Source organism: Pelmatolapia mariae, linkage group LG10_11, assembly GCF_036321145.2.
Source record: "Pelmatolapia mariae isolate MD_Pm_ZW linkage group LG10_11, Pm_UMD_F_2, whole genome shotgun sequence".
Taxonomy (NCBI): Eukaryota; Metazoa; Chordata; class Actinopteri; order Cichliformes; family Cichlidae; genus Pelmatolapia; species Pelmatolapia mariae.
The window spans coordinates 59,371,214-59,388,408 of record NC_086236.1 but is presented as its reverse complement, the minus strand read 5'-3'; the positions used below and the strand labels follow the sequence as shown (position 1 = coordinate 59,388,408).

The 17,195-nt window shown below is 43.2% G+C and overlaps 1 protein-coding gene across 5 annotated transcripts; it reads right to left on the bottom strand.

The window, feature by feature from the left end:
* Window positions 1-222: 222 nt before the first annotated feature.
* On the bottom strand, window positions 223-16,735 carry prkcg (protein kinase C, gamma). Of its 5 annotated transcripts, none has more exons than XM_063485445.1 (16): window positions 16,494-16,735; window positions 12,899-12,930; window positions 12,709-12,791; window positions 11,679-11,790; window positions 11,006-11,134; window positions 10,746-10,902; window positions 10,224-10,525; window positions 9,614-9,675; window positions 7,566-7,739; window positions 7,202-7,293; window positions 6,687-6,749; window positions 6,378-6,516; window positions 4,561-4,641; window positions 4,271-4,378; window positions 3,452-3,592; window positions 223-2,668 (listed from the first exon to the last, which is right to left on the bottom strand). In XM_063485445.1, the coding sequence occupies exons 1-16, from the start codon at window positions 16,733-16,735 to the stop codon at window positions 2,507-2,509; spliced, it is 2,079 nt and encodes a 692-aa protein (XP_063341515.1). In that variant the 3' UTR covers window positions 223-2,506. The 5 variants fall into 5 exon arrangements, with proteins under 5 accessions (XP_063341515.1, XP_063341516.1, XP_063341514.1 ...); XM_063485446.1 differs by having other exon boundaries at window positions 9,614-9,692; window positions 10,244-10,525; XM_063485444.1 differs by having other exon boundaries at window positions 9,614-9,722; window positions 10,250-10,525.
* Between the last annotated feature and the right edge of the window lie 460 nt (window positions 16,736-17,195).

Genomic DNA, 17,195 nt, shown 5'->3' with positions numbered 1-17,195 from the left:
TTTACACTCTTCAGGTCTGCACTGCAGATTAGAAACATATCCCAGACTATTTAAAAGGTTTATCTGTCATTACAAACATATCTACCTCAGGTATATTCAGATTAAAGTCGCTGTAACGTAAGCCAGTATGAAGTATGGCTTTTTTAAAATAAAGAAATAAATCAACACAAAGATCAAGAAGTTTTTTTTCATTAAAATATGCTTTTATATGATATAGTCCACTCAAAATTATACTCCTACAAGTCCACTGCCTGAACACCATTAGCATAGAAAATACTGTATAAGTGTAAATCAGATCATAATACTGATGTAGAGGCCGGGAGAAAACAAGCTACACATATCAACAGCCAGCAACAGGAGTATTTCAAAGAGATACAAGCAACACAATAAATTTGTACAGGTGATTTATGAAGAATGATGTAAAACAATGCAGTAAAGCATTTACAGTGCAGAACTGACAGAAAAGACAAACAGAGGGGAAAAGAGATGAAGGGCAGATAGAGAAGGGAGGGAAGTAGACAGGGAGATGGGAAGTTGATGAGATTTTAATGTGAAGGTCAACTTGTTATAACTCAGATCTCCACAGGGATATTAGTCCCATCATGGTGATGTTGGAGGGGCCGGGGGGTGGGGGCTGCTTCAGAGGAGGAGGGCATGGAGGGAGATGCCTGAGAGGTGTTTTTGCTGGTTCAACAGCTACAGTAGCCCACTGAACAGAGGGGTCAGCATCTTTGCCGTGCGTGAGTGTGTTCACATGCCAGGGATTGCACTTTTGAGCGTGAGTATGTGTGAAAGTGCGGGGAGGAGGGGGGTGGAGGGAGCGTGACAGGGAGGCAGGCTCGTGGTGAAGACAAAGCGAGAGGCCGTGCGTGTTTGTTTGTCAGCAGCTTCGCACGCCATCACAGAAAGAGACACTTCACTGGTGCTGTTTCATCATTTTTTCCCATCAACTTTATTTTCTTTTTCCAGCACATAAAAACAAAACCTATCAGATACATGATCTATCAATGATCTATTGCACTATTGATCATCATCTATTGTAATTATCGTACTGAGGGATTGTGTGCACTGACATCTGACTTCAGCTCAACCGGATCTAAAATAACAGGCAAACAGATGTAAAGCAAAACTGTACATGAAAAAAAGAAATAAACCATATTTATGTGTAAAATGACCAGCTGGTTCATTAGATAAGAGCACGGGGATGAGATTTTTGCACAGCAAGTTTGCAGCCACCTGCTCTGCTCAGATAGGGCTTAATGACAGCACTGCTGTTATTTTTCCATGTATTGAACAGTCCCAGTGAGCCTCACTTTTAATTACTCCTAATCAATACTGTGAGCACGTCATTACGCAGCAAAAAGCTTTACGGCATACACCATTAAAATGATAAGTATATGTACCTGCGCAAGCTAACAAGCCTCTTGTCTGGGAAAGACATTAAAAAGAGGCTTTTATTGATAAAACTGTAATGTTTACTTGGAGTAATAGGATATTTGTAGTTGCAATGCAGATAGGCCATATTCCAAAGCGTGCTCAAGAATAAAAAATAATAATAATAATGCAGAGAAACTGTGAATGTCAAATGAGGACTCCTTTCCAGTGACATTACACACCACACAGTGTGAGCCTGGGTGGGTGGAGCAGAGCTGTGGTCCACCCTAACTGTCACATTGTGCTAACTGCATTGTTTAAACATCTCAGTGGGTCATCTGAAGTCACTGGTGTGACGTTAAACCTTGAGGTCGAGCCAGGTCAGAGGAGTCTGACTAAGCGCTTCCACTCTTATAAAATAAATAAATACCTAAAAATGACTCCCCGCTCAATTTCCTTCATAGTCAACATGTCATTTATCCAAAATAGAGAGCACAAAAAAAACCCCAGAGTGAGATACTGTAGGTAGTCAGAAAGAAACATTTAAGTGCTGTTGATGCTGAGTACTTGCAATGGACATTACACAATGCTAAGGTGGAATTGGCATCAAAATGGTGAGATGTCCTGCTTTTACATACTGTGTGGTCATTGTAGCTGCATGAGTGAAACCCTGACTGGTGAAATATAACTGGTAAATTACACGTGTGCACAACATATGACTACTTTACTTAAAGGAAAGGAAAGTAAAGTATCTGCCTTGGATAGTCTAGCGCTATAAAAACTATCTGCATGCATAGAGATTATTTTTCTCATGTTCATACTACAGTACCTTTAGATCAAGTTAAGTCTTATAAAAAAAAGTCTAAGATGGCAGTCCATAGTACTGACTATGTTTGCAGTGTTGATACACATTCTGTGATGAGTGAGTTAATAGACATGCATCAAAGAGAGTGCCCGAAAATCGAGGTGTCTTGGCATTTTCATGTAAACGTCTGAATTTGGTTATGAGAGGTGTAATACTCGCTGCTAGCTCTCAAGTTCAAATTCTCTGCTATAAAACTACAATCGGAAGGATAACAGGATCATCTGGCTAGACTTGGAACGGCGGCTGGAGCAGATTTGGGAGCCGTTTTCAAACAGCGGTGAGCGGTGACGGAGCAAAGTCTGGGTTGATGAAGGAGAAGCCTTCGAAGTCTTCCTGGTTCATGGCTGCGAGTATATCCGGGTCCGAGGGGGTGAGCGCCGTTTGAGCAGCTGTGAAGAACTTGTCAAAGTTCTCACCTTTTTTCCCACCCTGGCGATGAAGAAGAAGAGAAGGCATGTACACACAAGACTGAGATTAGGGCACATCTTCATGCATGCATGATATTGCATCCACAATAAACTTTACAAAATCCCTCCCCCCGGAACAAAAATAGTTTATTAAAAATGCTAAACTATAAAAAGAATCCACCCCCATGTTTTTTCCTCACTGAGACCTCCTTTTATCTCACTACAGAAGCACACAGGAAGAAAGCTGATCACATATCCTCCCCAGCTGCCTAACAGCATATGACAGCCGTTCTGCCGAATGATATGAATCTCATTTGGCTAATGGGCCTGGCCTCTAACCCCTGAGCATACTCGGCTCACTCAAGGCACACCTCACAAACGGCCAGCGCGCCGGCACTTTGGCAAGTGGCAGGCTAATGATGACATACATTTGCATATGGGAGGAGTAGGCAAGACCCCAAGGTCAGAAGGTCTTGTCTGTTATGACTGAACTGTCTGTTCCTGAGCTCTTAAAGCCTATCTAAGAACCCAAAGAGGTGATAAATGAGAGGAAATAGAGGGGGTGCGAAGGGGAGAGAGGGAGAGACAGAGAGAGGAAGAGGGAATGAAAAGGCCAAGGCAAATGTGGAGGAAACATGCAGGGAAACGAGGGACAATGTGGGTGTCAGAGAAAAAGGAGACAGATGGAAGAAAGTGACAGCTCCAATTCCCTAAAAGTGTCCTCAGAGAGGCAGAAAAGAGAAGAAAGAGAGGAGGAGGAGGAAGAAAGAAGGAACATGTGGTTTATCTGTTTAACTGAACTGACAGTTCTGGGTTTGAAAGGTGGCGGGATTTCCAGTCTCTCCAGACGGTCCCAGTCAATCCAGCGGAAGAATGGATGCTCCCTGATCTCCCTCTCTGCATCTTCTCCTCCACCCAGGCGCTTGGCTGGGTGCTTTGTCAGGAGCTGAGTCAAGAGAGGAGGAAATGAGGGGAGAAATGTGAGAAAAAGCGACTAGGCTGGGATAATAATGTGATACGATAAATGACTTCTGTTTATGATCTGCCTCGGTTAGAGCAGTCGGTGTGCATGATAAGCTTTGCTTTATTTTGGAATCACGTACTGTAATCCAATTCCTTTGTTGTCTTGCCAACGAATGGATTTTTATTGCGCTATCACTTTGAAAAACCTTGACATTTTTTGGGAATTATGCTTGTTTGCTTCTTGCAGAGAGATGAAGATCATTAATATTCTGCTATCTGTACACCAATTATGAAGCTACAGCCAGCAGCCACTTAGCTATCCATAAACAACCGGAAAAAAACCAAAACAGTTATTACTCACTATTTGTGAGTAATGAAACTCAACTGCCCAAAACATGGATAAAAAGTTTTGCGCTGAAGAGTAAAGTTGGTTGCCTCCAGCCTGATATCTAACAGACAGTTGTAAAAGTGGTGTCGGTCCAGCTCTTTGTAAAAAAGCAAATTAACATAGTTCCTAAAATGCTGAACTATTCCTTTAGGCGACCGAATACAATCTTTCACGAGTAAAGAGTTATTTCATTTCCTGATTTACAGTACATGAACTTTTATCTTAATTGCCCGTGTGTTAAAAGTTAATATGAGAAACGAGGATTGAACTCACTCCCTTGCAGATAGCTACAGCCTCCCGAGAGAGACTTTTTGGGTATGAGACACTCTGCTCCATGATGGACTGAAACAGCTCCTCCTCGTCAATGCCATCAAATGGCGGCTTAAAGGAAAAGAGAGTGAGGGAGAGAGTGGAAGAGTTTAAGCACAGACCTGTGGGCAAATTGATAACGAATATAATGAAATTAAAGTTCTTTGAAAGTCTTTTGAAGTGATTACAAAGGACGAGTACTGGGGGCTTAAAGTGTCTGTGCACGCTATTGTTAGGATTAAGCTGAGTGTTACCTGTCCTGCCAGCATTTCATACAGCAGCACTCCATAAGACCACCAGTCCACTGCTTTATTATAGGGCTGATAGGCCACAATCTGGGGGGGAAAAAGGATGGAGAATGCATGAGAAGAATGGCAGTGCAGCGATAGGAAGAGAGAGGCAGCTGGCTGATGATATGCAGCTACAAGAAACAGCAGGGGTGAAAAACAGAGAGAAGCGAAAGGATAAAGTGCGGCGTAAGGGAGGGTTCATGTGTGAATGAGCTCAGAAATAATCAACACACGGATTTGGATTTGCACTTGTGTTCACAAGCTTGTGTGTTTGTTTGTTTGTTTCCCCGATACGTGTGTGTGTGTGTGTGTGGGTGCCAGGAGGGGGAGGTGGTGGTGTGCTGTGCAGAGGGGCACGAGGGAACAATCCCCAGCCTCTGGGGAAATATATTGCAACTCTTCCAAAATGGCAGACACAGGAGAATCAATGGATGTTTACATAAGAGAGTCAATACCCAGGGGTTCCACAGCAAGGTTTACAATATCAAAGACGCACACAACAGTCGCTTCCCCGCTTTCTCTCCCGCCCCTGTATCACTCAGCTACGAGTCCACCGACCGAGATGCGCCTTCACGCCTTCTCTGAAGTAAATTGTTTAAGATCACTTCACACGGTAAGGCGCACATACGCATTTCCAACAATTTGTAAGGTAAACATTATACAGGCAGACAGTTATGGTTTGCATATCAAAAGAATGTCAAGCAAAACCACCTTCACTTTTTCATTATTTCACTGCGGCTGATATTTGCACTGACATTAGTGACATCCCTTTTAGTCTTTTGGTGCTTCATCTCATTATGTTCACACAGTTTCAGCTCTGTCTTCAACCACAGACAGTGGCGCACATGAAAACTGAAACAGGATTTCTTTGTTACAAATTTATACTGACCGATGAAACAGATTTTTCTACTTTAAAAAAAAAATACAGATAATAGCCGAGCAAGGCTGTGAGCTTTTTGCCACCCTTTTCCTATCATTCAGAAAAATAAACTGCTGACTTGAAGTAATGTGATTACATGTAAATTATCCAAGTAATATTATTACATAGGTACAATGTGGAACATTAACTTTAATGGAATCTGGTCAAAAGAAATGTATTTTATTGGTATGCGCTTATTTTATACCAAGGATATTTTCCTTAATTATTCATTACTTGACTAACCTTTCATTTTTCATGTTTATGAGGGCAAAGAATCATTTTTTAAGGGCTCCACCGCAGCTCAACACAAACACTTCTTTGTTTGCCTCCTTCAACTCATTAACCATAACTTTGAATAAAAACCTACTTAATTTTACAAATGGAGACTGCTGAAATCCCATAATAACATGAAATAAACCTCACTACATTTTCTGGAAATATATGTACGGGTATGAGCAAGGGCAAGCTATCCATTGTAGTGGTTTGTTTAACTATTTTTAAATAAAGACTTTGCATACAAGTTAAACCTGTCAGCGGCTGTGAGAAAGCGGCGCTATGCTCGTAAAACAATGTCTCTGAAGGACAGTAGTGACTTCTATGCAACACTCTCATAGTACAATCACACACCACTGCTAACTGAATCATGCAAAGTTAATTATTCACAAACTGCTGACAAGGTCAGAGAGGACAGAAGAGACGAGGGGGAGCTGCAGCGAAGCAACTCGGCGTCTCGCGGCGATGCAGAACAGGTCAAGCAAACTAAGAGGGGTGAAATGAGGGAAAATGAGGGAAAATAAGGAACAAATGAGGGAAATATCAGGAGTGACTGTGGACCATAGCGTGAGGGCAGCGGTCACGGTACCTCAGGGGCGATGTAGTCAGGAGTGCCGCAGAAGGTACGTGTGGTGTCGCCCTCGAACATGCCCTCCCTGCACATCCCAAAGTCTGCTATCTTTATGTGGCCCTCGCTGTCGAGCAGCACATTATCCAGCTTTAGATCCCTGAGAGGGGAGAAACGCCACACAGGTATGAATCATTTTGATAGATACCATCTTTATAACAGTCATTAGCTACAAGAGACATGATAAATCTGTGTCATGTCTGTGCCGAACGCAGACTGAAGTGAACACGGGCAAACCAGGCCACGGTATGAAGCAGCCCACTTCTTTACCTGTAGATGATGCCTTTGCTGTGGAGGAAGAAGAGGCCGACCGCTATCTCTGCCGCATAAAACCTGGAGGGAGAGAGGAGGAGGAGAAGGAGGGACAGAGAATCAGCTAATTCAAAAGAGGATGATGACAAGAGGTTAGGAGAGAGGGAATGGCGCTGGAGAGGGTGATGAAAGGGAGAAGCAACCAAAGAGATGAAAGGCAGGAAAATGAAGAAAGAGAGATGGAAATGAGCAACAGGGCAAAAATTAGTTTTAGATGATTGATCAAAGATTATTGATTAGAAGAACAGCCAGGGGGAGGGAAAATGTAGATGATACGATAAGATTAGTGGGAGGAGAAAGTCGGGGAAGAGAAAAGGGCTGGCACTTGAGTTGATGACTTTTTATGAGTCACCAGGTATAATGAACAAAGCTAAGAGACGAGTGTGTATGTAAGAGAGCACAGAATAAAAAGGCAGGAAATGAGACTTTGTGTAGATAAGGACGGTGATTAAAGGAGCTTTTTGACTACATACGCTGCGTGAGGCTCTTTGAACTTCCCAACTATCTGAATGTGAAACATCAGGTCTCCTCCGTTGACATATTCCATCACGTAATACAGTCGGTCCTGCAGAAGCAAAAACACACACACATATGCGCAAGCTCCTCATGCATAAGCACCTCTTGTCCAAATTAAAAAGCAATCTGTTAAAACACCTCCTTCAGGACCGAGGACCTTGTTAAAGAAAGCAAGCTAATTATTTCATTTATTAATCGGAATTCGCCCAACCTGGACCGAAACAACTCCTGGGAGGACGATGCAGCCAAAATGTCAGGCAGCTTTATGGCCAATTTAATGAAATTTAGACAGTTCATTTGGGAACCCAGATACCCACACACCTCAGTCTGGAAGGCGCAGTAGAGGGACGTGAGGAAGTGAGGACGAGAAGGGAGCGCCAGAACCCTCCTCTCTACTAGAGCACTCTCCGTGTCCTCGTCCTGGAAGAGAACGTCTTTCTTCAGCACTTTTATGGCAAACAGACGCTCGCTGCCTCGCTCCTCTGCCAGCAGCACCTGTGCAGGAGCGGGAAGAGAAGAGAAAGTTTCTGAAGCAACAAGGAGACAAGCGTGAATCCCAAAAGTCTGTAAAGCAGCTACCGTATGTCTTCAAAACCCATAAATAAACAAAATGTTTACAGAAAACACAGGACTGGCTTTCGGGTTGAAATGTTAGAGAGTCGAGAAAACACAATTTCCCCAAAATTCCAAAGTCACCTTTGAACATTTCTGAACGGATAACACAACAGCAGCAAACCAGGAGCAGCTTTAAAAAAATGATTATAGCTTTGACAGAAAAGTGCTCTCAGTCTTAAAAAAAATCCCCAATGCAACTCTTCTCGCTCCAAAGACAGCCATGCATGTGATGTGCTGTACTGCAGTCAGGTCTGAGTGTTTTTTAGGTTATTGTGTTAGCAGTGATGAGGTGCACTGGTCGCAGGAGAAAACTAGTTCCACTGTCTAAATAAACCAGTGCGCTCCAGTGTTCCAGCGCCCGTGTAAAATGAATAAAAGGCATATATAGTGCAAGAGGAAAAGAAAAAGTTATAACTTCAGAATGGATAACAGCAAGTTTGGTAATGTACATGTATGATGAAATAACTCAATGTAAAGTTTAATTAAAGTTGAAACAGGCCTGAGGGTTTCAAGACATTAATGTCTCGAGTGGACAGGGAAAGCCCGAAAAGCTTGCTCCCGTGTTTTAATCAGACATTAAAAACACATTTTCTCACTCCTATTAAACTGGCTGCTCGTGGGTAGCTCTGAGTGCTAATGATGCTATAATTTTCCACAATGAGTGCCACGTGATCCAGGTTTCACTGAGATAAATATGGTCAATAAATATGGAAAATGCTGACAACAACACTGTTAGAAATGATCAGCCCTCAGTGCTGAGCTGTAATAGAGGCGAGTGGAAATTAAGGATCTCGTTTTACTTTCAAATGGAGGTGAATAGCACTGAAAATTACACCGTTTTTTAAAAAAATATATAAAACAGTGCGACTACGCTAAGATGACTCCCTGTGTGTGTGTGTGTGCAGGGCTATTGACGAACTGCCAGTCAGCAGGAGAAATCCTACCATCTGTGATCGTGTCTCCTGCTCTGCCTCGTGGTTTTAAACCAAAATAGGACTCATCACCCTGCAGAATATTACAAATCTTAGTAGCATGTACTTTTTCTATTTGCCGCTCTTGTTATCCCATTTCCTTTTTGGTCATTTTGTCACTTTCTGCAGCACAGTAATCCTTCTCTCTTCCCTCTATCTCTGTCTGTCTCCTTCTCACTTTCCCTCACTCAGCAGCCCCGGGGTCTGTCTCTCCTCTCTCCTTTCTTGGGTCGTTTTTTTTTCTCTTTCTCCTCACATCTTACGTAAGTCGAGTCTATTTCTCCTGTACTCTGTAGACTCTCCTCTGACAGTTATGAAACAGCACAGGGGGATTTCAGAAGAGGAAGAAGGACTCAAAACTCCTCTCTCTTCATTATGTCTCATCTACTGGGGAATTAAAGAGAAAATGGAGAGCAAAGGCTCCCTTGAAATGAACACCTCCAGGATGACTGCCTGTGTGGCATGTGGGAAGCTCACGACTGCTGACAACACAAAAGAAGCAAAGGGTTAAATGAATCATTTGGCAGCAGAAGTAGAGACAGTGAGTATGTTCGTAAGAAAGGGTAATTTATTATTATTTTCAAAGAAATTCTGTTTTCCTGTGCCTGGGAGCTGCTGCATGAAATGCCACTTGAAGGTCAAGTCCATCGATAGTAGAAAGGATTTAAATCCAGGAATAATCTTTGTTGTTTCCAGCATGAATGGCCTCTTTGATATCATTCACAGTTACTGGATAAGAGGTGATGATTGTGTGTACAAAAGAAAAGATGGCATTTCGTTTACCTTGCCAAAGCTGCCTTTTCCAAGAACCATGAGGAAGTTGAAATCATGGATGCCCATTTTAACTTTGCCAGGGCCCGGAGTGTGGACAGGGGGACAGGAGGGGACGAGAGTCGGGGACAGGGCCACGGGAAATGGTTCAGACAGCGGGGAAGGCATCGCTTGAGGCAAAGAAGGTGTAGTAGCATCTGGCTGAGGCTCCTGGAGAAACAAAATGGGATGTTCGAGAGATAAATGACACACACACACAGATCCATAAAACAGGAACCCAAGACAAACCAAACTCCCTCCTACCCCCCAGTTTTGGACTGCAGTCAGGCAGCACAATTCTGCACCCTGGTGGATGCAGAGTGCAACAGAGAAGAAAGGGCACTCAGTATAATTTATTATCTAATTATTTAGCAATAACACCGGCATTAATCTTCCAAGTTTTTTTTTCTTCCTTAGATAGAACTGTAGGAAACGGGATAGTTCAGCAGGACAGACGCTGACCCAGTATGAGCTGTGGCAGCTGCTGTTTGTTAGATGTAGGTAATTATAAGCTGATAAAAGCTATGCCAAGGTCTAAGGATGAATGGTCAAAGGCATGGCACAAAATAAAGGGTTGCTCCACTTCCTGGTGAATACAGGTATAAATATCCCGTCACTTGCTTTTTGTTCACTTTGAGCCCATCTGATGGCTTTATGTCCATATAAAGCAGCCTGCTGCCTACCTGCAGGTCCGGGTCTGGCACAGGAATGTTGTAGTACTCTCCCTCATCTTGGGCCAGCAGTTTGAACCAACCACTGATTGGACGCCTGAAGATCTCACTCACGCCAAACGACAGCGCTCCCATGAAATCATTCCTAGACGTCCGGTCCCAGTCCCATACCTCCACAGACAGACGCCTGTCCCACTGGTGACCACGCACGGAGCTGAGGAGTCAAACACACACTTGTGACAATTTGATACATGATGAAACACAAAGCATAGCACGAAATCATCCCTTTTCAGTGTGACCTTTGCTGAAATGTCTTACTTCACCTGGATATCAAAGATGCACCTATAAGAAAGTAAAGGTTAACGATTTTACATATAGCAACTTTTGTGGCAGAACCCTGTAAATTTTCCACCCTAAAGTTTGCAAGGACTCACAAGGTGAAGCTCTCATTCCAGACGGGATTGAGTGTTGAGCGGATGGTCTTAGTCTTCTGTTTGCTGTGGCTCTTTGGGTCTGGAATCAATTTCAGTTTAACATACGGGTCTGACAAGCCATTTGGGTCCATGGGCATCAAGTTACGAGCCTCCCGCACTGAAACAGCAGTGAAACAATAAAAGGAAAGAAGAGAAACCTTACATTTCCTGCAGAAGCCTGCTTTTTGTTTAAATTGGTTGAATCCAGTGGGTCCTCCCACCTGTGACATAGACGTCCTCCTTTTCTCCTCTGATGGTCAGATGGATTCTCCCTCTCTTCTCTGTGTGATCCTGGCCACACAGACTGGGGACGCTGGTCTCGCATCGCCGATGGACGTTCATGTCACAACCTCACCACAAAAAGATGCACAAAAGACAAAGTGTGAACACAGACATGCGCTGGATACGTGTGGAGTAATTAGCTGTAATCAGTCTAAATCCACTAGCATGCTAGCTTTATTAAGCATAATAATTAAAAAGATGAGATGAGGAATAGTGGTTGTGGGTCTCACTAGCATAGCTCTTTCAAAAAACAAGAACATTTATGTGAGCAAGTTCAGAAATGCCAAGTTCTGAAATTATTGGTTGGTATGTGCCAGACTTTCTTCACGGGGTATAGCAGCCTCCTGGAGTCTCCACTAGTTTCCAAACTCTTCATCTAATTCTCAGCAAGAAAGTGAACAAGCACTTTTTCCAAAGTGACTAACTATTCCTTTATCTTAGCCAAAAAAAAAGAAAAGAAAAAAAGATTGATGATAATAATAGCTGGAAGTCTTCTCCAGATGTGAGTTTCAGCAATGTGCATATGTGGAGTGATATTCATCTGAGCATAATAGCTAATAAAGGCTCGAAGCACGTAGATTTATGTATCTCATAGAGTGGAGTGAAACTCACTGGTACATTTCATGCCCTGGTGTATGAGGCCATACAGCAACGAGCCACAGTGGTCACAAAATGTAGGGCTGGAGTACGTGTGGATCTTAAATGTGTGTCGACTCTTCAGGTCCTGAAATAAAACAGAAAAACAATCTGCACTGAGATACACACATACATACGATGACCATGGAAGAGGCTGTGAACACACACACACACACACACACACACACACACACACACACACACACACACACACACACACACACACACGTGCAGAGTGTGATTAGCGGAGAGAAGATGAGTGGGGCATTCGTGGACAAGCCAATTAGATCTCTCCACTCGGAGAGGACACACAGTGTGTCTGCAAGGCTGCGTGTATGTGAGCGTGTATATACTGTGCACAGAGGGATGAATCATTTTTATCTCTCTTCAGCTCATCAGACCACCCCACCGCCACGCTTCATACACCACCTTCTCCCAAACTGTTTTCCCTCCCTTGTCGCACTGAGTCGCTATTTAAAAACACTGTCACCCTGTTTCTTCTCTTTCCCTCTGTGTGTTCTTTCACTGTCTCATCCATTTTCGATCTCTCACACATGCACACACACACACACACACAGTTACACACATTTTCTCATTGACCTCAATTCTCAGGCAGTTTATTTAGCTGGTAGAAAAAAAATGTGAGTGAAAGACAAATCTCCCTGAAATCCTCAAAATGCCACACAGAAGAAGACTGAGCAGTCTGTGGCTCTTGCTCTCTTTCTCCCCCCTCTAATTCTCACTCTTATCAGTCCATCCTGCCCTCCACCTGTGTCTCCCCCACACCCTATCTCCCACTCCCAGCATTTCAGATGCCTTGTAGGATTGCATGACATGAGTGCAGACGTCATGGATGGGAACAGGCTGCGTGATGCGAAAGATGCATGGACTGATGGCTGACTCACGCACACATGCTACTGTCATCAAAGGATGTTGAAAAATGATGATGACGATGCAAATCTCCACAAAAAACGAAAATAAGAAGGGAAAAGATACGTCTGCTCACATCTGGTCTGGGGGCGGTCACAGAGCCGGGGCACGTGAAGGTCACAAACTCGTGACATCTTTTGTGGACCACGAAACTGCAAACTAGAGAAAACAAACATCTCAGAATGAATCTGTTTTGCAGGACAAAAAATACATCAGAGAAGATTAAACGCTGCAAGGAAAGGCAATAATGCTAGGTTTATCTCTACCTTGACATTGGAATCCCTGTTTCCCAATGCCCCTGCATGAAAAAGACACATGGATTAAGATACAAAAACAATTTTCTGCAGTCCTCCTTAAGGTGAAATATTTAGCTTTGGAGAATGAGATATTGCTATTGCGTTACTCTGCACTGTATAAAGACAGGAATGCAGACTCTAGTGGAGAACAAACTGTCTCATAAAAAGACAAAAAACACCAACAACTTGATACACTAAGTCATTATGTGTGAAGTTTGAGTGCTTTTCCTTTCAAAGCCTCACCGCTGACCAGGTCAAACACTTACACGCACACACACCAATACAATGCTTCTGCAATGTTGGCTAGCTTCCATGGTCTCCTTAAAGCTTTAATTGAATAATTAAGTCATTGATTGACTAAACAGTCCACTCAGCAGCTTGCCTGTTGTGGATCGAGTTTTGATTAGAAGGCTTAGAAAGGCAGGCAAACGAGAGACCTCGACAGCTCCTCTACAGTCATACCGGAGAGGCTCAGGGGTTCATAGGAAACTGACCATAATCACTGATCTACAATCAGTTCACCATCTGGCTGAGTAATAATTAAAGAAAGGGTTGCTGAGGGTAATCTGATCCTTGATCGGCACTCAACAGAAGTCCGTGTCTGCAGCACCAAATGTATCCGACCAGTTCTGCTTTTTGACCAGCAGAGAGCATTAGAGAACCAGATATGGTGAGGATTCACAGAGCTGCTTTCTGGCCAGATATCACAGAGAATTTAATGTAGGGGATAACTGCATTTTGAATTAATGATGTGAAAAAAATCTACCAAACACATGCAATTGAATAAAATGCTTCTATAAAAACATCAGACTAACCCCTCTTGGAGCTTTTTTTTTTGAGAAAGCTCTTTATCAAAATACACACTTTGACATGTGACAATAGAACAAACACACAAACAAATGAATTATGGCTAAATTCCATTTTGCTGCTGCAGATAGAGAATCTATGACACTCTCTCTGACGGTAATTAGCACTGTCCCCTCACAGCGAGCAGGTCCTGGATTCGAATCCATCAGCCGGCTGGGGCCTTTCTGGGTGGAGTTTGCATGTTCTCCCTGTACTCGCATGGGTTCCCTTCGGGTACTCTGGCACAGTCCAAAGACATGCTTGTTAGGTGTTAACTGGTAATTCTAAATTGGCCATAGGTGTGACTGTGAGCGTGAATGGTTGTCTGCCTCTCTGTGTGAGCCCGGCAATAGATTGGCGAGCTGTCCAGCGTGTACCCCCCCAACTCCCGCCCTATGACAGCTTGGATAGGCTCCAGCCCAACTGCAATCCCTTATTGGATAACTAGATGGATGGATGCTGCAGTTGGTGGCACAGCGGTGCAGTGGTTAGCACTGTTATCTCACAGCAAGAAGTGCCCGAGATTGAACCCGATGGCTGGCTGGGGCCTTTCTGTGAGGATGCATGTGCCTGTGTGGATTCTTTCCAAGTTTGCTGGCTTCCTCCCACAGCCCAAAGACATGCATGTTAGGTTAACCGGTGATTCTAATTTGGCTCCAGATGCTAATGTGAGCATGAAATTGTGTGTCTTGGTGTTAGCTCTGTGACACACTGGAAACTTGTCTCTACCTTGACAATATGGATGCTTTAATTTCAGACCATTCTGATGTGGCTCACTATTATGGCTTATTGAGAGACTTGATGGTGAAGTTATGACCAGCAAATCTGATCTCCATCTATGCCAAATCACAATTAGCTGCTGTTGGATTTGTCCTCAGCCTCCTAACATCCACCAGGTGTTCTGGTTAGGATAAGGATTAGGTTAGCATCCAGTCTATTTATAGATGTGGGGTTTTTGTTTGTTTTTTTTGTTTTGTTTGTTTTTTTTTTGGGGGGGGGGGGGGGGGGGGGGCATTTGGCACACACAAGTGGAAAAGCTTGTAAAAGAATAAAAAAACAAAAAACAAACACAGGACCAAAATTACACTATATATGCACATGTTTCTTTAAATAATCCACTTGTTTAGTATATGGATAATACCATCTGACCCTAACAGTAAGCAGGTGACCAGCAGCTTGGTAGATGTTAAAAGGTTTAAGTATCATAACAAATATTTTAAAAACTATGATCCTTGTTAGTATGCTAAGACAGGACTGTGACACGAAGCAATTTCACTTTTTTAATGTTTTCAGACAGTTTAGTTCAGTTATTACCCAAAGGAGCCAAACCAGGTACAACCCACTCCTCTTTAAGACCTTGACTTAATAAACAAGATATTTACATTTACAAATTAGAACAATCTTGCCTTAGTCTTTAATTAATCTAACAATCTCCCCGGGGCCTCTAACACCGTGATTGAAAGCGTCTGCTCTGACATCTTGTGCAAAATAAGAGAGTTTTCAACCTCATCTAAGAGCTGCTACCACTGCCAAGACAGCAGCCAGTTGGAGAAATGTCCTGAAAGATACCCAGAGGCTGCTGGCACGTACAGCGCCCTGCATCCAACATACACTCCCACCATATGTTCAAACACACAGCCACTTACACTCACAACGATAAACACAGACTACTGCGTCTTCAGTGGTCGCGCTCACAGGGTGTCGTCTGTTCATAAATAAGTCAAATCTGATTCTAAATTCATGTATACGCGCATAAATGTTATAAATGATGATAAGCACTGGTATGTTATTTTACTATTAGGGTTTTTAAAAGGTAATCTAATATTTTCAGTTATTAAAATCACCTGTAAATACCAATATGTACTTCTAGATACTTAAAACCTTAAATTTTTACTTACACCAAATCCCAGTTTGGGATTTAGGTGTTTCTGAGATGAATGTCAGAGTTTCTGTAACATTAATCTCAAATCTCCAAATGCAGAGTCCAGCACCATCTGGAGCAATTACAGCAGATAGTAAACATGGTAAAACTCCATCAGTGCCAAACTGACTGCGTTTTAGAATTTTTACTGCTTTTTACTGTTAATTTTACTGCTTGGTTTAGTTTACTCATTAAAAAGCATACTACTAAGTCTGTGAAAACAATCCTATGATGTGTTTTGTCTCTCAGGAGGAGACAGCAGAAGTCTGAAACGTTAACCCTTTTGAAGTCTGAGTCTGAATTTCAAACTAAATGTTTTCTACTCCTGCATTATTATTGTGGAGATTCTTCAGTCCATCCCTTATAAGTCCTTCAGATTTATGAAACTAAACAGAGTACCCCTTTTAAAGAAAAGAAAGTTAATTATTACTAAAAATTTAATTACTTCACGGTTGGTGCCTGTCTGTTTTAATGCAGTCAGGCTAAAGTTCATATCCTAATTAAGTTCTTGTTTGTGTGTGTGTTTTCAGTATATATATCAATGCATCGGCGTGTGTGAGTTCCTAAAGTAATGCCTGGATTATGTGGGCGGCAGTGTGGAGGTGAGGTTATGTGATCAGAGCAGGTCAGTGTGGGCAGTTTCTCCAGCAGGCAGCTGGAAAGAGTGAAAGAAAGAGAAAAAAAAAAGCAGTGAAAGTCAGCACTACGTGGAGTGGTGGGACGCCTGAGGAGGTGGTGTTTGAACAGTTGGGGTGGTTTCTGTGTAGCTGTGTGTGAGTCTGTGCATGCGTGTGTTACCATATGAAGTCGGTGCAGTGACTGCAGAAGGTGGGCTGTTTGAAGAAGCGTGCTGTAAACTGGTGGTCTTTCACCTCGACAATCCTTTTGTGTTTGAGCGCTCCCTTCCTCTGAAACACGGGCACCCTGGGCGGAGGGGAGAGAGGCGAGGGCAGAGGGGAGGCACCGGGGGAGGTTGCAGATGTAGGGGAGGCCAGTGTCAGTGGGGAGAGCGAGGGGGACGGGGAGACTGGGGTAGACATGATGCCTGGAGGATGCGGTAAAAAGATGAAAAGGTAAGGGGGATTGGATGATGAGTGTCAGTAACGAAGGCTTTGCTTTGAGCAGAAGACCTTGAACAGAACAGAGGAGAGGGCGGAGAGGAGGAAGCAAGGACAAGGAGGAGGAGCGGGAGGAGGACGATGGATGAAAAGTGTAATGGGTCAGAAGTTGTATTAATGGCACATGGGATGTAGGGTAGGGAGCGGTGAAAGAGTGACGTGATGAGAAAGATCGAGAAGGGATGAATGGGCCGGAAGTGCAGCGCGAGAAAGAGGGAGCACAGGGAAAGTGGCAGGTAGAGATTGAAAGAGAAAGAAGAGATATAATGAAGGAGACAGGGAGGTTAATTCACATACTGAGACAGGAGTCTCTTAAGAGACGCTAAACGATTAGTGCAACTCGCTGTGTCCCATATACTGCCTGCCCATGCTACCCATACAT

Coding starts and splice junctions, on each gene's coding strand:
- prkcg (XM_063485443.1), bottom strand. CDS start 16,735: ATGTCTACCCCAGTCTCCCCGTCCCCCTCGCTCTCCCCACTGACACTG. Junction 12,792..12,898: donor ACAGGGATTCCAATGTCAAG/GTAGAGATAAAC, acceptor TGTTTTCTCTAG/TTTGCAGTTTCGTGGTCCAC. Junction 11,791..12,708: donor TGACCGCCCCCAGACCAGAT/GTGAGCAGACGT, acceptor GTTTTATTTCAG/GACCTGAAGAGTCGACACAC.